Genomic DNA, 20,755 nt, shown 5'->3' with positions numbered 1-20,755 from the left:
ATTCCTTTGCTTTACTGTATTATTGATAGATGACATTCCTTAATGCCATTATGGCTATGCCAGGTATCCCTTGTTCTTATAAAAAATTACACAGTTCTCAGTTACTAATGAGACATCAATTCATTTCACAATGAAAGACTAAACTGAAGTAACTTTAGGATGCATACCTTTAGGGTTTTGTCCAAGGAGTCGACATTTCAAAAGCATGTCAACCCAGGCTGGAATGTTTGCATCCAGGCCAAGTTCCTTGATACTTGCTGCAGAATCACAGAGACTAGAAAAAAAGAACATGGAGGCAAAATACATCATTTTCCAAGAATGAGTAAATTATACTGAACTGGCTAAAATTTAATAACCCCTGTGCCTATTTATTGTATCATTACGAATAAAAAAACACACAGAGCAACAGTGCAATAATTATGCAACAGCTTTCAAATGTTACAACCCCAAACATTTATAACAGTAGTTTTATTTATAAAAAATGAGAAGAAACTGGACATAAAAGGTCTGTTGTCAAAGTTAGTTTTGTCAAATTTTCACTTCTCCATTTTTTTGCCACGGTTAAGATGTGGATTCCTTAGTTATAACATGTTTTTTTTTGAGTGTGGTGTGATGTGATGTGATGTGACATGTATATTTCAAAATCAACCAAGTTGCTAACCCAAACTACATACCTATAGAAGTCCAGATAGTAGTAGAGCAGGTTGGCCAGGTTAAGTCTAATGCAGTACTCAATAAAACTCTGATGAAATTGTACAACAGATACAATACTTCCTTCTGTGTTCATGGCAGATCCTATTAGGCCATCAAGGATACCTATGGCAGGTGTATCTCCAAACAATGTCTGTGTCACACACAAGTAGTGAAGTAAAAGGTGAAAGTCTGACAGCTGAGCATTTGTAAACATTCCGTTCCTATGAAAAAAAAAAAATACATGCCCTATTCCTTTTTATATGTTGTTAAGTAAATTCAAAACATAGTGTAACTTCAACTTAAGACAATTCAACTTTGCTAATATGTTTAATTTTGACTTTTTTTCAGTGAATTCATCTGGGTTTTTATTACATCCATTTAGAAATCACTGGTGATCCTTTCAATTTGAATGGCTCTCAGCAGTGCGATTTATTCCCAAATCGCACTATTTTTTGCTCTAGATCAAACCATTTCCCCAGCCAATGAGAAAGGAACACTAAAACAAAACAACAAATCAGACTTCAAGGCTTGTTTAAGGTAACCAATCAGATTGCAGGAAAATGAAAGACAAAGAAAACCATAGTGTGGTGAATTTTGCAACTTTTGTTCCTGGCAACTGGATCAATAAAATATCGGTACTGACTAAAATCCTGTATTTCAGCAATTAATTGTAAATTGGTAGTCCATTTTACAGTTGTGCGCTTAGTTACCTGGCCTATGAATGAAAGTGAGGCTGGAGTTGACCTTGTTTTGATAGAAACCGAACTGCTATTTTAAATTCTAATTCTTCCTAATTAGCATGACAAAAACATCATTAACATAAGAAAAGGAAGGAGGTCTGTATAAGGTCAACCCCAGCCTCACTTTCATTCAAAGGCCAGGTAACTAAGCACACAACTGAAAAGAGGTCTATTAAAATTTGTGTCATACAATTTTGGTCTGATTTCAAATTGAACTCGCACAATTTTGAAATCACACATATGATTTCAGACCAAATTGCATAATTCCCCTCAGTTCAATTACCATAATGATTATTTCTCACTATGAGGTACAGTAGTTGAAAGAGGCCAAAACACGAGGGTGCATTTGAGTGAAAACTTTGCATCAGTATTCCATTCACACCTGATTTTAAGGTAACTTACATGAAAATGACGTACTATCCAGATTTTTTTCAAACTTGGCACAATTGATATTCATACACAGGACATTTTAAAAATGCAATAAAAGGATGGGGTCACTGAGCTTGTTTTCGCACTGTATTACCTTTATTCTAAGTGTTTTTTATCGAAATTCGCGAGAAGCATTCGAATCGAAATCAACTGGAAAAATTGTTCTTATGTAGCAAAAGCTACTGAATATTACTGAAAACTTGAACTTGCTTGTTTGCCCAGGCTATAGTCTTTAATATGTAAAGTGATTTCAAATTGCACAATCTTGCATAGAAATGTAAGCAAATTGGACTGCTACAGTCATCATCTTGCACCCAGTGTCAGGCTCCAAATGCAGTTTCACGTCATTTATAGGTAAATACCGGTACTACAACTTCTACTATCCAACTTTTTTTCTCCTTAAAATATTATGTTTTCAGTGTACCTATTATGAGTAAATAAAACTATTTAAAATGGGGGGGGGGGGGGTCACCGTGCTCGTTTCGTCGCAATACGATGATAAATGGATGGCAAAGGGGCAATTTCTGCTTCAAAGGGATCATTTTCCGTGAAAGGACTGGGGCGAGTTCCAAACAACACCTTCTTAACCAAGGAGAGTTATCATGATTGTTCTTAAAAGCTCTTGAACAGCAAAAGTGGCCTTTGTTGCCTCTCTTCAGATCATGGCCAGCGTGAAACCCCACCATCTCTGAAGTCACAATGTTACAATGTATGTGCAGTATGAGATGCATGCATGGTGCAAAACAAGGGAATCACCATTAAGTTAATAGTTGATGAAAAATAGTCACCAACCTTTTCAAAGAAAATTAAAAACTATTTTATTTAGCATTTCCAAAACCAAGGGGATAAATTATATTTACACCATGCAATAACTCCTTGTAGCATTTTACCAATTGAAAGAAAACTTCAGCCCCTCATCACAGTTTAATTTAGGTACCTAAAGGCCTCTGAAACAAACATTTTACCAAATGACCCATTGGGTTGAACTAACCTGGTAAGCTCTTCCAATATCATTTCTCTTACAACCTTGTGACAAGATGTCATCTGACTAAGAACACTCCATGACAACTTTGGTAATACCATTTTTTGATCTTTCACAGAAAACTTTTCACCCACAAACAACTTTGGTTTATCATGAGATGGATTCATTACTTGATCCATAGATCGTATCCAGTCCAGCAGAGTTGTCCAATTGGTGTGTGATAACAGGTAATTCCAAAGAGCTTCTGCAGTTATTTCAACATTATGGGAAAGGGAACCAGAATATGCGGCTAAAAAAAACAGTGATGTTATTTTTTGTAATTTAAAGCGGCGATGCCAGCAGGTACGAGCAATACTATTATTAGCAACGTATTACTGGTATAATAATTGTTAATCATTAGCCTCAGAAATACTGTTTAGTGTTCGGTAAATATGTGTGCAACTGTCAACAGGACAGCAAAAAAGAAAAACAATGAAGTTGTAGTTTTCCCACAACTACATAATGTTAAAATAAGTGATAAAAAAATCATCAAGGTATACATCCAATCTGACCTTCAAGAACTGGAATACCAGGTGAGTATTTATAAATTTTGACCAGAAACAAATGAGGCAACATATCTTTTACCTATATTTGTAGCAAGCATCCTCTCAGCCAAAATCCTTTGCCTCGAAAGATCATCCCAGTCAGTGACCCACGCCAGAGGCAATTCAACGTAGCTACTGGAATTTGAATCAGTCTAACAAGACACAGTTGACCAAAAATAAGACACGTTTATCAAATGCCAAACACCACACCAGTCCTGTCTTAATCTACCATAAGAGAGGATTACTGCACATAATTATACATGTTAAGTCTTGCTAACAATGAACAAAGTAATCAACAGCTCTGCTTAACGTTAAAAATAAAATCTTGTCACTGAGTAATAATCCAGTATTGCTCTATGGTTCCATCATGACATACCATAAAACCCAACACTAGACCTGCTGTGAATAGTGCCCAAGCTCCAAAATTATTTTTGTGCACTGACTCAAGGTTATATATAGAACTACAGTGTACCCTCCACTGTTTCTTAAAAAAGTTTATAAACAAACCATCGCACTTCAGGAATATTTCAAATCTGATCTATCAATTTGTTTTGTCCTTGCCACAGCTAGAAGCTCACTTTCTTCAAAGACAACATCCAGTAACTATTTCTCCATGCACTGTCTTATTTTAAATAATTATTAAAATGTACCTAGCTATAAGTACTGGTAAATGGTCACTAAACGTTTTCTCAAGTTGCTTAAAGATAATTTGTTAGACCTCCTCAAATAAAATTAAAAGGGCACAGTTTCTTGTCCTTGCAAAATGTGGATTCAGATTTTCCTGTTAGAGAGTATATGGAAGACCCTTTTGCTTAACCAAAGCAATTAAGGGCCACAAGTTTATTAGCATTTGGCTATTAAGTGCTCAACCCTCGTTAAATAAAGTCTTCATTTTCAAGGGGCTACTACTGTAATGTTCAATACCTGCATTTCTGTGGCTGTTTCTACCAGATTACCAGTCTGAATATAGGAATCAAGAATTTGCATGGAACCAAGATTGAGTGAGCTTCTTAATAGTCCAAGATCTCTCCAGCTAGGAAAATCCAAGAAACTTTCATAAATCATTATCAATACAATGGTGATGAATGATGAAAAGGTAATGCACCAATGAAATTATTTTATTAACCATGAAACAAAAATTTGAAGGCCACAATATTCATAGAAAGAAAATGGATTGCTACAAAAGCAGAATAAGCTCATTTAACAAAAAAATCCCTGTTTAAGGTAATTCCCTTGAAAATGACGTACAATCCAGATTTTTTCAAACTTGGCACAATTATTGATATTCATACACAGGACATTAAAAAATTGCAATAAAAAGATGGGGCCACCATGCTTGTGTTTGCGCTGTATGCCCTTTATTCTAAGTGTTTTTACTGAATTACACGATAAGTGTTCAAAACTACATCAACCGGAAAAATTTCTGTTACGTACATGTAGCAAAAGCAACTGAATATTACTGAAAACTTGAACCTACTTGTTTGTATGAGCTATAATCTTTTAGTAAATTGATTTAATTTGCTCAATGTTGCAAAGAAATGTTAGCAAATTGGACCGCTACATCATCACCTCACACTCATTGTCTGGCTCCAAATGCAGTTTCCCGTCATTTATATGCAAATACTACAACTTCAACTATCCAACTTTTTTTTCTCCTTAAATATGTTTTCTGTGTACTTATTATAAGAAAATAAAATGGTTACCATTAAAAATGGGGGGTCACCGTATTTGTTTCTTTGCAACACAACACTAAATGGATGGCAAAGGGGCAATTTCGGCTTCAAAATGATCATTGTCTGAGAAAGGACCGGGGTGAGTTCCAAAATATCACCTTCTTAAACGAGAAGAGTTATCATGATGATTGCACTTAAAAGCTCGTGAACAGCAAAAACGGCCTTTGTTACCTCAGTCTCTTCAGATGGCCGGCGTGAAACCTCGCCATCTCTGAAGTTGCAATGTATGAGATGTGCGGTGCAAAACAAGGGAATCACCTTAAACAAAATTTAATGACGTTTTATTTTTTCCACTACATGTAGGTATACGTACATGTACACAAGCCAATAATGTCCAAAACAATAGTAACTAGTTCAAATAACAATAATTTTATGTAGAAATCACTGACCCATCATCTGGGTTGTTAGCCCATGTGTTGCGTTTTGCTTCAAGAAAGGACTGTTGACTATACATGGCCTCCAAGGTATGGACAAATATGACTGAATCTTTTTCATGGGGAGATAAAAAGCCTCTTGATTCCAACTCAGAGGCCTGAAAATTAACAACATAACAATATCAAAAACATAAGCCTGACTTTCAGTGACACACCAAAAAGTCCTAATTATAGGCAGGTACAAAAGTTGGACTGGATCAACTCGGATCGTTCACCTAGCTCGGGTCAACGTAAAAAGAATGATAAGTCCTCAAGAAATCACCCTAGCCCTATATACCGGTAATCTTTAAGCTAAATTTGGTAAAATCAGGGCAAACGTTGAATAGTTTTGGCTTACAAGACAGTATTAATTATTTCACCTGATCTGAGTCCACTTGAGACATCTCAGTTGATCAGGTCTGACTTTTGTACCTGCCAAGTCCTAATTACTACTGATACATGTACATGGTCAACAGAATGCAAAACTTACCAAGAAATCTCTGAGGGGTCTATGCAGAGTGAAGAGACAGATTGTATGAAGCTGCTCCAAAACATTACGACCCTAAGAAAAATCAAAACAGAAATTAAAAGGAAGCTGGGGAATTTTTACTGATATTTGATCAAGAGATGATAATAACACTTCTTTGATAGAATCAACAGCCAAACAATGTCAGTCAACTGGATTATTTAAAATTAATGGCTTCAGAGTCTTGACAATGACAAATATACTGTAATTCCTTCTAAATCCAAGTGGATTTTTTTTGTGTTATATTATTTAAGTTTAGGTCATGCATTTATGATGTGCAAAAATATACATTGTATAATTTTATCATGTCAACTGGCACATTCTACAATTTGCATTATGCTGAGAGTGGGTTAATCTCTGTCTTGATGTAATTAGATCTTATAGCCTGGCCTCGGTTATTCAAAATGTGGATAACACATCACTATCCAGCAGATAAACACTAGCATTAAACCAATACAGTTACCCAGTGGATAGTGATTTATCCAGTGGATAGTGTTATCCACCCTTCAAACAACTGGGGCCTGCTAATAAGTGGGGCTTGTTTTTTCTTTTTTCTTCGTACATTAAATAGTATGGCCCTCACACTAAATTGGTAAAAATTTACATAATTATTATAAAGTATATTATGTTCATAAGACAATAAGGCCAGTGTTTCGACTTCTTCCGTTCTGTGTAGCTAAGAAGCTTTAAATACCCGTAAAACGGAGCACTGATGGCGAGGGGGGAGTAAAATGAGCAAACCGTAGACCTCAGGTTTGTCAGTTGAATTACTGTTACGAGTTATCGACGTTAAATATGGTTACTTTACTTTTTACTTTAGTGGAATTTGTGTTTACATGTGGGAATAATCACTTACCATGTTTGTAAGCATGATCTCAGCAGTATCCACATCATGACTCAACAGTTTTCGCAAAACGACGGTAAGACCAACTGAAATGAAGCTTGATAGTGAGCCATCACACACAGCATCTTTATGTCCTGTCACCACCTAAAAAAGAAAAAAACTGCACCATTAAAACTAAGTAAAATATGTGTTGACAAAAATCCAAATAATTAAGTCTAAACATCAAAAATGAGTGTATTTTAAAGAGACACTAATGCTAATGATTACTACGTCTACACCAATAAAATTTAATAGATTGCTACTGAGGTTTTCAATTTAATAGATTGCTACTGGGGTTCTCAGTATTATTGGACTCCATAACCTGCAACACCTGTCATGGGTGTCAGTTGTAAGTGCTACAGCTTTAAAATAATAATTATTGTCCCATTAAGTAGATCAGTTTGTCAATCAGTCAAGCAGTGTTCTGCATTTATTTAACAAGTCTCAATGTTAGGAGGAAAAGGGATTAAACATCACAAAATTCTTGGGCCAATAATATTTCTTGGGAAAGACAATGATTGTCCACATGTTTTGGAGGGCTGATATCATGGTATACTGACATGCGTAGTATGGCATGTCTAGTGTGGCACTTTGATGCTGCTAAGAATACACTCAAAATGTTTCCTTGCGACAAACATAAGAAAAAAAACAGCAAACAACACAAATGGTGGGTTCAAGGATTATTCAAGGGGGGGGCCTACCTGGAGGGTAAGGGGGGATAGATCTGTGAAGGGAGGGTTAGGGGTAGTAGAAAGGAGAGAGGCAATGTCTTCTTCTTTTTTAGACCCCCTAAAAAACCAAGCCCCTGTTTTTTAACTACACCACCAAAAAAGGAAAATCTCTTTTTAGACAATTGATTAAAAAAACCTAGTTAAAAAAATTACCTTCTAGTAGTTAAAAAATAATTGCCTAGTTAGAAAAATTACCTAGTTAAAAAAAATTAAATGAAATGAAAAATTAACTGCAACATTGTCATCATCGTCATAAGATCAAGATGTACGTGCATATTTCTTGTGAGTAATGTGGACATAATAAAATATTCCAAAACAAAGTAAAGAGACTAATGGTTCTAAAGTACCACTTGCTGGAGACTCCTGCTCTGGAAGTATGTTTGCGCAGAGCAAATTTGTCTGTTCACAATGGCATCCTCCACTATATCCTAAGAATTGAGACACATATGTAAACATGAACAATAATTTACACAAAATCAAACTGTTCACTGTGAGATACATGGTACAACAACTCTAAAGTTTGATTTAGTTTGATGACCAATCCAAATAACATTTTTATCATCCTACATTCCTGGAGATGTATCCTTTCTTCACATGAGTTTGTCCAGCAGTTATCCTAGCTTTAAGATCTCATTAAAAAAAATTCTTCTCGATAGGACACTAAATTAAACTTGCCCACCAGCTATTATTTATTATTCTTTGTTTTACGATCTACTGTATCGATCGAGGTGCCCAGTGTTAATAAGCTTTTAGCTTCTATTGGATATCCTCGCTACACTGTCAAAAAAAAAAAATATATATATATATATATATAATTATATATTCTTACTGGTTGATTTTATCATTGTAAAGTTTCGTGTGGCAAATATAAATAAATAAATAAATAAATAAATAAATTGCCTCTACAAAGTCTAAACCACTGCAATTACATGTACAAACTGCAAAAAGCAACCACATGCATACTTGACTTTTGTTTCGAATCTCCAAAAAGGAAAAAAAGGAAATATTCAACCAACATCAATATTGCAACATTTTAAGCACTTCAGACTACTGAGGATCGAGCTACGTTTTTTCCTGAATCGGCAACTTGATCATGGTCATACAAGGCCAGCTGGAATTGCAGATAATTATATGTACTTTTTATGCTTTCTACGAATGTCTGCTTGGGAGAGCTGTATACAACTTCAACTGAAACGTACCTCATCTGTCATCTTGACCCATTTATCTGTGGATCTGGGCTCATCATTACCTCTTACACAAGGAAAAGACAAATTGTTGCCATCAACAGAGTCAGCCCTGTCAAGACTCTCCACTGGCATATTACTCAAAAGACAACGAAGCTTCACTGTACTCTTGGTGAGAAATTCTAGACAGCTTTGTATCTCCTGGCAGAATGTTGTAGAGGCAACATCACTTGATGACTCCTGAAAATTGTCTTCTACTTCCAAGAGTTTTGCACCATCTTTCATTAAATTGTGAAGATAACTCAGTGTCATCTGAGCAAGCTGTCGGGTAAAGTGCTGGTAATGTTGCTCTATAAAGAGAAAGATCAATATTATTTTAATCAAAATAAATTCTTGAGTACAATCTAGTGGATTACTTTCAGAGTGTAAAAATCAATAATGGCAAGTTCACAATGATGCTTATAATTGAATAGGTGACTTTCAACATGAAGTTTATGATAATAAACAGTGGATGGAGTCCCAGACAGGATTTTAACCTATGCTGTATGTTACCTCTGTAATAGAGGTTGGATACTCAACCTTTGAACTACAAGAACTCCTGGGATCTATGTCGCTTATCTACAGTACAGTACAATGTCAAATTTGGAATGCAATGAATGATGGTTATGTTGTGGTTCCATTTTTCCCTTGGTTTAAAATTTTCAAACCAGCTGAATTTTGACTTTTCTTTGTCTAAAATTAACTATCATAATCTGAAAAAGAAGGGACATCAAAAGTGAACTGGTTTAAAAAATTCTGAACAAGGAGAAAATTTGAATCACTGCAACAGAACTTTATAAAATATTGTAATGTGCCTGTGGGGCACATTAAGCAATAATATAGTAACCATTGCTAGTTGCGAAATAGTGGATAGATAACTTCTGCCACCAAAAATAGGGCAACATGACCATACTGTAGGAATGGGAAAATGTAAATGGGAAATTAATGGGAGTAAAGAAATTAATTTTATTCTATTTCTTCTCAATTTTTGAAGGGACATTATGCAACAAGGGCAGTGCAGACAAAAACAATGCACTATAATTATACACTGTAATTACTTTTATTAATGATCATTAACATGATGATATGATTACAACATCAAAACTTAACAGTTATACTTAATGGCTTAAACAAACCAGTCATATTAGTTTGAGTATTAAGTCTGTTTGCAAAATGCAACCTACAATGTATAATAATACATTGTAACAGCACGCACTTACGTTTCATGTTATAGTATACAGCATTTAGAAGAGCTTCAGTGACAACCTCAACATCCGTAGTACCAAGGGCAATATCACTCTGAGATGATGACAAAGATGAACTTACTGAGGACAAGAGTGAGCTCGAAGACAGCGCTGCAGAACATCTGTTTGTAAATGCTGGGAAATAAGAAGATGGTTATGATAAACTAACCTGTCCAGAACTTACTGGGTTATGGCCTATGAGCCACAAGTCTTAAGTACACGGTACACGTACATGTACTGTATACAGAAATCAAAAGGTCAGAGGTTGGACTCCTGTTTTGAGAATTGAGATTTCTTGTGAGTACAGCTGTACATGTATGCCTCAGGCAACTTTTTCCCATGCATAACAAGTCATAAGGAAAGTTACAATTATTTGAAGGTGAAATAAATCTGCCCAGGGTAACTACAAATCAGTCTACCTGCTAATGACAATGGCATACAACTTGTTAACTGGAGTAACTGATGTAAAAAAAGATAAAAATAATGCTAAATGAGTTTGGGTACATCTCCATAATTTATACAGCTGTACAGGTAAAGATAAGGTAAAAGTCACGCAGGAGCCAACGGGGCTCACACGGCCGGAGCTTATCTTGGTTTCTAGTACATGTAGCATGAAGCGAAAGAGAGTAGTGCAACTCCTCCCCTCCCCCCCCCCCCCACCTCTTTCTTAGACAGGATGCTAGTCCATGGCAGGTTTTATCCCCCAGAAGTTTCTAGCCAATACCCATTTATACACCAGGGTCGAGAAAGAAAGCGTGGAGCAAAATTTCTTTCTAAGTAAACAAGACAGTGACTGATCTAGGCTTCTAACCAGCGACCCTGGGCTTGGGAGTCCAAAGCACTGACCACTACACCACTGTGTCTCCACATATCTAAAACAGGAATATATTTTTAGGTTCAAGTACATGTCGTACAACTTGCCTTTATCCTGGTTCTTAAGAAAGAAAGCAACTGTATCAAGTTGTCGAAGTTTTAAGGCCACCTCCAATGCATGGATTGGAATGGTACAATGATCCCATTGGTTAACAAAACACAACGCATCTGCTAATCCAGCATTCTCATACATGATCACCTGGATGAAGCAAACAAGACCGTGATCAATACAATGTGAGAGATCCTGAGGTCAACAACATAAGCCATGCTCGGACAGTTAATTCTACATTTTGTATAAAATAATGCATAATTTACCTTGTGAACCAACTGATCCTGGGTTATGTCAAATGCAGGTACTGCTAGTGACTTCCTTGTTAGTAATAATGAAGGGTAGATTGTTTCAAAGCTTTGCACTATTATGTAAGGTTCAGACAACCTGTGAAGTAAACAAAAAGGACAACAACATTGTGTGTTTTAATACATGTACTTGGATAACAAAACTGCCATGTTGCCCCTGGCAGTGAAATTCCAAAAATCCAACAGTCAAAAAAATTAATTCAAAATTATAATTGTGATTCTATCTGCCTCTCCAATGAGCCAACAAAGCTACAGTCATGTATATCTTGATTGTGTTAAGTTGAGGCTATGAAATGATCAGCTTACTTCATATATGAAATGTTACTGGCATGGACTATTATCACTAATATCCACACTGTTACATGTATTAATTACATTTTCAAAAAGGAAGCAATGGTTGCAACAATATTGGAGCCTTTGTGCACCAAAGGTAGAACGATTTGGCCCTGAAAATATGAATAAAGTGTATTACATGTGTGTGATTTGAGCCTTGCAGGACTACAGTGTACACTGTATCTTAAATCACTTATACCAAAATCATCAAAACTGCCTAAAGCAGACAGAGTTGCCAAAGATTTCGAAGATGCCCCACTCCCAAGTTTACACAAAACAGGAAGAGATTGCTTTGGAACACTCTTACATTAATTTTGCAATGATGTTGAAAATTACATGTAGCTTTGTCACGATTAATAGCTAACAGAGTACATTATTTTGTACAGTGTATGGATTGTCTCAAATCCACACAAAAAGGAAAAAAAAACATACTTTTTATGGCCCAACTTATGCTTACAAAGTTTCTTTTTGTTAAATTCTTTATTTTACACACCTGAATACATAATAAAAACATTTGCAAGCACTTATCCATAGAATTGTCTTTATGAGAATTTTATGCTCACACAGTTAACAAACATGAACACAGTCATCATACCAGTGGTAAAGATATTCTTTGGCACTGAATGAGAAAAGACAAAGGACACCATGCAGGTCATCACCAACTTGCCCTTCTTGTTCACTGATTTTTTTGGGATAAAAGTTCAGCAACAGAGATGAAGGTGTGATAGAAACTCCAACTAGGGAGAACTTCTCCATCCATTCTTCATGTTGAAGAAAAACTGTTCTTTTTTGACAACCAGATTGCTTTCTTTCAGCCATAAAAAATGGAAACTCTCTGCTTTCTTGTGCTTTGAATCCAGTGACTGTGGAGCTTGGAAAATGTCTTCTGTTGCATGAACTGTGACTGGCTATAAGAGTTCCATCATTAGAACCAATTACACCAGAGAACCATTTCTTCTTAAAGGAAGGATCCCATGCACAGTTGACATCTAAAGATAGAGACATGAAAAAAGTTGCAACAGCAAACTAAGGTGAACAAGATAGTGAAGCTTAAATAGGAGTCATTGGACAATAATTATACTTTAGATATTAAAGCCAGCTTCAACAATTTCAAGACACTGTCTTATTGGAAGGATTTACTCTTCAACACTGTTTCATGCACAGAGCCAATACCATATGAAACACAAAATTAATATTTATTAAAAGGGAATATAACATGCAAAATGATGTAATTTTATGACACTAAAAATGCCCAAACAGTAGAATGAAACATTGCAATAACACTTAAAACTGCATGTTGAAAAACATATTTTGAAATACAGAAAAAGGAAAGAGAAGCATGGACAAGATTGAAACGCACTGCATTTGGGTAAACATGAAAAAAGTCAGCCTGACGTTTTTCAAGTTCATGGCAAATCGCCTGGATAAAGGTTGTTTTTGCTCAGAATCATCTTTGTGAAGTACGTAACAATAATTTCATCAGTAAAGGAATTATACATTACCATTTTCAATTTTAAACTCGTCATTAACTAAAGATTCCCCATAAACACCCTAAAATAATGTGACATAGCCCCTTTAACAAGATGAACTCAAAAAATGTGAAAGTTCACCATAGCAATAAGAAAGCTACCTTATATATTTGTCTTCAAATGCTAATACCTCAAAAACAAAATGTTAATATTGCAGACACCCAGTATTGTTTTTACTGTCTAGTTAGTGATCTGCAGACTAAGATCAAACTCTCTGCAAAGTTTAAAAATTCTTTGGAGAGCATTCAGAGCCACTTTAAATTTTCCAATAATATTATTGTGATGGTACAGCTGTATCTGCTCCAGACTTTTTTGTTTTCATTTTTGCAAAGATTTTTTACAAATGGGGGTGCCAATTTTTCTTTAATAGGTAAATAGGCATTTGAAGACAACATTTTAAAGCAGCTGACTTTCTTAAGCAATACATGTTGTCGTTGGCGATGATTCCCTATTGGTACTTTCGAGTTTTATCGTAATGAGGCATTACAGTTCGCTAACAATTGTGACTGTGCTCTTTCTGCATTTGCCACAAATAAGGTTGGATGAGTGAATTATAACACATACACATAAATATAACTTATTTGATGCTGAAAACCTTGGTTTATAATATTGAGAGCCTAACCTGAGAAGCTGCTTAAGCATGCCTGTTTACTGGCATCCCTTCTGAATGCTAATAGCTCTGTTTTCCAAACCCTGTCCCCATACGTCACACCAGACATCTGTGTAACACGAACTACAGCATCTTCGTCATCTGGTTCATATTCAAAGACCACTTTTCCAAATGGATGATCTTCAGAGTGATTGGAGGCTACCAACTGAGAGGGGAATTCTTCAAAATATTCATCTAGGTTCACCACAAACAAATTGCTACTAGCATCGATACATACAAGGAAGGCAAGGTCATCTGAAACCTCTAAGCGTGTGAATGTCGGTCTTTCTTCAGATGAAAAGGCCAGAGAATCTGAAACACCCCACGGAATGTCATTTAGAACACTTGAATTAAAGTAGCCTCTCCATACGTAGTTACGCCATTAAATTTTGCCATGTAGCTCAATAATAATAGTAATAATAATAATAATAATAATAACAATAATAATAACAATAACAATAATACTAATAATAATAATAATAATAATAACAACAACTTTATTTAAGTGTCAATGGATTCAGCACTTGAGCACTAACTGGGGACGATAATGAAATTAACTCAAATCAAATCAAACATTGGGAAAACCGGAGTACCTGGAGAAAAACCTCTTGGAGCAGAGAAGAGAACCAACAAATTTAAAACTCAACCCACATTTGACGCCGAGTCAAGGAATTGAACCAGGGCCACATTGGTGGCAGGCGAATGCTCTCACCACTACGCCATCCCTGCTTCCAAGATAAACCAACCTATGCAATATTTATCTGTCTGTCTATGTATCTCAGTTTGCCTTCTTTGTCTTTGGAAAGCAGGCATAGTGTGCCAAAATTCTTGTCTCAATGAAAGGTACCTAATTCACACTTTTATACCTAAAGTAACCGAGGATGTTTTTGTTCAAACCAGACTTTTTCTCAATATTTTATAGCTTTATTCCTATGACCCTGCTTTATTGTGCAGCCTCCTGGGAAGTTATTATGTAAATTAAGAAGGATAATCTGAATCATTATCTTAATTGGAAATTGTACCCTCAAAGGATACATTACGTTGCAACTGTTGAAACTTGTAAACACCCAAAAGATTCCCTCCTAAGGGTCAGGCGGTAACACTTATAAATTTTACCCTTTCTAATGCCAGACGATTAAAATTTTTACTTGTCAATGAAGACTGGTTTTGGTTTTGGTTTGTCCCTGTAAGACCGAAAAAAAAAAAAACTCAACAACTTCTTAGGTATTAGGTACAAACCTTGTGAGTTGAGAGAAACAGTCTTCAACAAGTCAACAGAACCAACAAAATCACTAATGTTGTGTATTACTGCTTATGTTAAGGAAACAACAAAACAAAGTGATAACTGTACCCAAACCTAATGATGATTATGTGAGAGATAAAGTGTTGTATATATGTACAATGTACACATACTCATGACACCTTGGAAGAAACCCCCACAAATATTACATTAAATAACTAAAGTCACTTTTGAAAGGCTATAATAATTTTCATTCACTTCTTGAAGTCTCTGCTGCATCACACAATGTCCCAAATTAGCCCATGGAGAACAATATTAAAATGAAGACATTATCAAGTTGCAAACTTATAATCTATTTGAAGTAGTAAGTATACAGTGTATGGTATAATGATAGGATACAATAAGCGCTTAAGACTGAAAAATGCAAAATCCCAAAGGATTTCCCCATTCAGGAAGATGAGAAGAAGGACCATTATAACAAGCCAGAAATCATGATGATAATTAATTATATAAAGAAAATTTAATTTGCCAACTAAAGATTGATCCCACATGCCCATTAAATTTGATGCTAAGGTGGTAAAGAAAGCAGAAGAAAAGATAGACATACGATGTATAATTCATTAATTAAAAGTAAAATAAAATGATGAAAATAATGTAGATTTGATTTTTTAGGCATGATAAAAATGTCATAAAAGTGTGTAAGATATAATAGTATTCACAAGAAAATGGTGACATAGATACCTGCCAAGCAGGAGTTGATGATGACAATTACTTTAATATTATTCCCAAATTGGGCAAATTGTTTTGTGCAATAGTGGTGATGCTCGACTGCTTTTGAACATGTGGAGAATAGCTTCTGAGGTCTTATTAGCGACTAATTATTTGTATGTATGTCAACTGTTGTGACATTCTGAGTACATACAAACTATTTTGAAGGTCATGTGACTGTCTAATCTCTGGGAATTTTACGTAATTCTCAAAATGGACAAACTGGGTACCCTGCAGTTTTTGCCTCAGATTAAAGAATGTGGCCGTACGGCCAAATGCCTCCACTTGAGAAGTACGAACAACCTGATCTGAAACAGCCCAAGGTTATGCTTCAAAGAGATATATGTCCCCAAAATTGCCCGAGGGGGGGGGGGGGGGTTTCGTTTCCTGGCCCATGGACTATCCTTCCCAAAAAGTAAATGGGAAAGGAATTCAAGAGAAATTACGCTTCTTGGAGTTTGTTGCATTGCATGTGCACTGAGCCCTTTTTTAAACTGATGTTTCTTGAGTGTGAGAACCCAGTTAATTGACAATACCACCCTTTCTCTCCCCCTTTCCACTCATTTTATCAGTGTACACTGTAATTATGGGTGCCTCCTTTCTTTCTCTTTTGGGTCAGAGCTCTTTTGCCAAATGAATATTAATTTTGTCAGCCTCAGGGCTATTCTCTATCCTGAGGTTTGCCGTCAATCATGGATTTCCCTGGATGACCCTGGAATGTCTGCAAACCTCTCATCTGAAATCTACCAGTAGTTAAGTGTAAGCACTTAGAAATGGCAATACACTGATTTGAGCGCTTATTTTGACATGGCCACTGATACAGTAAACTCAAACTCTGATCTTTCTACCATCAGTCTAGAGCTTTCCACAGGCTCAGCAAATATCGTGCTTGGTCCATCCTCATGCCCTAGTTTATCTCTGGAATCATTAACTGCAATGCAATTTGCCTGCTTCTTGACTCAGGATGCCTCAATAATCAGACTGCAGCTTTATCCCTACCCACCACTACACCTTAGGCTACATCCAGTTTTTCCTTGCCAGACTCCAATTTGTCAGTGGACCCTTTCAATGCACAATTTACCAGCTTCTCCTGGCACAGGTAGACCAATGTTGGTTCCTTCTTTTGTTCATACATTTAGGAGTAAGGATTGCACAGATGGTTGGTGCACGGCCTTCTGTGTGAGGGGTCCCAAGTTCGATACCTAGTGATCTCACATCCTTGCTTCAACTTCTTTCCATTCTGTGTAGCTTTAAATAATGATCTTAAAACGGAGCACTGATGGAAAGAGGGTGGTAAAATGAGCGCACCATTGGCTGCCTGGGAGAATATCCAATAAAGGGGCTTCCAACGGTAAAATTAATAACTTAAAGGTGTACCTTTAGCTTTACCTAACCATCATCCCAGTCCTCCTCGTGCCGTCCTTTCAGCAGCCATTCATTGTTGGCACAGATTCTTGCCAGTTATACAAAATAGTTTCAAAGATCATTGCAGGAGTTTTTTTCGATCTTTTTTTGGAGTTTTTTCGATCTTGCCGAAAGCGAATCAGAGCCTCGCGTTCTTGTTGACAGTAAAATTATCTTAACATCTTCTACCAAGCGATACATGTGCAAGATATGATTGACTGGTTAGAAGCCTTTTCCATCTTTTCTTTAATACTGGCATTAACCCATTTTTTTCCTTCGAGATGGTGCAATTTCACTATTTATGAACTTTTGATCTTGCACATGTACTGCCAACTCTAAGGCAATTTGTTTCTGGCTTATGGAGAGCATTTTGCAAACATTCAGCTGCCGCTTGACTCGCAGATTGATCCAGTACCAATGATCAGGTGTCTTTAAAAGACAATTGCTTGAATTGTTCAGGTAAGTGCGAAGATCACTTCTCTCAATTCCGTCTATAACCTGCAATAGGCCTTTTGCAACTAACGATCACATGGTACAAAATCCGCGATGCTGGAGGGCAATCTCATTATTATATCCCCACTGGGACATTAAAACAAAGGCAAGTCAAGCTTGACTGGTTCAGGTCTCTTTGTTTTAATGTCCCAGTGGGGGAATAATAATGAGCTTGCCCTCCAGCATGGCAGATTTTGTACCATGTGATCGTTAGTTGTTGATGGCCTACCCAAAGACAAAGTTCTACTGTAACAATCCCTCATTTTTATTGGCCACCTGTACCATGCTGCTAAAAGTGGTTTGACCTGGTCTAAGTGGCCTGGCCCTGCCTTTATTTGCCATTATGATCAATCTGTATATTTTAAACACTCACACCTCTCTGCTCATCGATCAGCACCTTGCTGATTCTGACAACAGGATCCCCGATGCCTTGTCTCAGTTTAATTGGTAGGCCTTTCATCACATGCTCCTGCATGCTGACTGCCATCCTACAGTCATCTTGCCTCACTTGTGGGAAAGGTTAACTTACCAAGCCTAGAACAGGACTGCCTTGCCCTGATGGCCGGCAGATTGGCTTCCTCTACACAACACACTCGTGCATGTAGCTCAGCTTTGTTTTGTCAATTTTTGTTCTCAAGCCAGATGCCTCCACCACAAAAGTTCTCCATGTCCTTCTAGTGAGTGGATCCTTAGCTTGTTCGCTACCTCCTTGCTTCATTCATCTTCCATCAACAGTGATGTCACTGAAATTTTGTTAAGATGGCAATGTGCACTTACATGTAACAGGTGGAAGGCCCAGTTGGACATGCCTCCGGCATGTCCCTTCTAGAAGTGTCTGGGGGCATGCTTCCCCAAAAAATGGGTTTTCCTCGATTTTAGGAGACCATTCGTGATGTTCTTCAGACAATATCTTGTTGCCCTTTAAATGAAAAATGTCACTTTGTTTGAACATGTGCTCTCGGTGTTTCGTGACGATTCTGTAGTTATAGCGCTTTCTTGGAATTTTCACTTGGTCCGCCAGAGTTTGATGATTCAGAAGTATCTTTGGCAGAGTTGAAGAAGTTCTTTATACCAAGTACCTCACAATCACTTTTCCTCCTTTTTCCCGCCAACACTTTCACTTATATAATACACATACTGTACATGTTGCCCAACACAGATGAAATACACAACTGCAGGTTTACATTGTTTCATATACAGAAATACCACTAGCCAATGAGCTTTTTACCAAACAGAAAAGATCTTTTTACGTACCTTTGTAATGAATCAACCTCTGGGACATTTCTACAGCCAGTCTCCGTCAGTACAGTTCGAGTGTGTAGTACATTTATTTTTTCACAAATTATAAAATAGATGACAAATCCCAAAAACCGACAATTTTTTTCCAGTTGCCGACTTCCATCTACAATGTACATCCCTGATCAAGATACATGTATATTTATCTGCCATTAAACTTTGTTCCATGCACATTGATCTTGGACTTCCCTGAATGGCCTCCAGGGGATAAATTGAACTCAAGGATCAACAGGTTCCACACGCCTTCCTATTACAGACCACCACATGCTTGTGCATGCTCTTGGGTGGTGGACTGTGGCTCAGTTGCCATGGTGACCTCCTTGCTGCTGAGGAGTGTGCTGCCACCTCTCTTGCTACATTTGTACATGTACCTTTATGGCACCGACAAAACCGACAATTTTTTTCCAGTTGCTGACAATGTTCCAAAATGTTACAATGTTACAATTCAATCTACCTCCCAGTAATTTTGGCATATTGTGTTTTCATGGTCAAAAACGTCTCAACGCTCCCACGATCAATTTAATTGCAGAATTAAAATACATACAATGTAGTACATACCTGTATAAACATGTAATTTCACTGCTTGTGCACTGAAACAATGACATTACAGTACATGTACTTGTGTACATGAATGACCCTTTGACAAAAATTACAGAGAAAAGGATACATACACAACCACCAGAGAAAAGTGTGAAAAAGAACCCATGACATCTCTTGACAGTAATGATTCCTCCTGATGGAACAATGGCTGCCTTTTTCACTGAACCATTAACATCAAAGCAAACAGACACAGCTGTTGTGGTCTTGGTCAGTGACAGTATGGCCACTACTGTCTTATCCAACAGTAAAGTAATCTCATGTCTCACTGGTTCAGTGCTTTTTCTTGCTAAAATGAGGTCTACTTCATTGCCAGGCCAATCTGCAAAATAATTAATGATTAAACTATGGTATATTAGACATCTAAACCACTATTATTTTAGCATTGATTTGTAAAATTTTATACATTTTTAGTTGTTGTCTTCATGAACAATTGGATTTTTAATTTTGACTGATTGACAAGTATGACCAAATTGCACCAACACCTGCAATCAGAGTCGAGTAATATTAATGCATGTGTTGCGGTTAAAAATTTTCCTTGGTTCAAAATTTGTCAAACCAGTTTAATTTTGATTTTTCTGTGTCTTGACTAATATTCATTATCATGATCTGAAACAAAGGAAAATCAAGACTAGAAAAAAAATTTGAACCACAACACATTCAATGTCAATTTGGCTAAAATTCAGCCTGGCAAAGTTTCTCACAAACCACTGGAAAGCTAAAATTAATGTAAAACTCCAAGAACTCTGCCCTTCTCTATTTACCATAAAATTAATAACACTTTGTCTGATTTAAGATGCTCTTCACTTTCAAATGACAATTATGTCACATGCAAGAATAATACAGGATACCAGCCAGAGGGTAATGTCGTAAGTGACTTCCCATCTCTTCTTACAGATGTATGTCCAGAAATTCAGATATTACCATGGAAGAATTATTTTTGCCAAATCTACCACATGGGCCAAGTCGTCACCCTCTTGGTGAATCTGCCATTTTCGCCAAATCTGCCGCTTTTGTTGGGCCCCTAAGGCCATCT

The 20,755-nt window shown here is 36.6% G+C and overlaps 1 protein-coding gene across 3 annotated transcripts in view; it reads right to left on the bottom strand.

The window, feature by feature from the left end:
* The window catches only part of LOC138039225 (spatacsin-like), a 60,939-nt gene that overhangs the window by 34,988 nt on the left and 5,196 nt on the right, over positions 1 to 20,755 (bottom strand). For all 3 annotated transcript variants that reach the window (XM_068885433.1, XM_068885432.1, XM_068885431.1), the window contains exons 3-19: positions 19,790 to 20,041; positions 15,162 to 15,230; positions 13,896 to 14,234; positions 12,340 to 12,733; positions 11,370 to 11,490; positions 11,103 to 11,253; positions 10,158 to 10,316; positions 8,914 to 9,248; positions 8,062 to 8,142; positions 6,957 to 7,088; positions 6,065 to 6,136; positions 5,551 to 5,693; positions 4,353 to 4,461; positions 3,469 to 3,580; positions 2,854 to 3,133; positions 675 to 914; positions 168 to 274 (exon numbers count right to left, since the gene is read on the bottom strand). In XM_068885433.1, coding sequence (XP_068741534.1) covers positions 168 to 274; positions 675 to 914; positions 2,854 to 3,133; positions 3,469 to 3,580; positions 4,353 to 4,461; positions 5,551 to 5,693; positions 6,065 to 6,136; positions 6,957 to 7,088; positions 8,062 to 8,142; positions 8,914 to 9,248; positions 10,158 to 10,316; positions 11,103 to 11,253; positions 11,370 to 11,490; positions 12,340 to 12,733; positions 13,896 to 14,234; positions 15,162 to 15,230; positions 19,790 to 20,041 — 3,096 coding nt within the window. The remainder of the gene's footprint in view (positions 1 to 167; positions 275 to 674; positions 915 to 2,853; positions 3,134 to 3,468; positions 3,581 to 4,352; positions 4,462 to 5,550; positions 5,694 to 6,064; positions 6,137 to 6,956; positions 7,089 to 8,061; positions 8,143 to 8,913; positions 9,249 to 10,157; positions 10,317 to 11,102; positions 11,254 to 11,369; positions 11,491 to 12,339; positions 12,734 to 13,895; positions 14,235 to 15,161; positions 15,231 to 19,789; positions 20,042 to 20,755) is intronic.

Source organism: Montipora capricornis, chromosome 2 (genome assembly GCF_036669925.1).
Source record: "Montipora capricornis isolate CH-2021 chromosome 2, ASM3666992v2, whole genome shotgun sequence".
NCBI classification, from domain to species: Eukaryota; Metazoa; Cnidaria; class Anthozoa; order Scleractinia; family Acroporidae; genus Montipora; species Montipora capricornis.
Note: the sequence above shows the minus strand (reverse complement) of the source record. Positions and strands in the feature narration are given on the sequence as shown.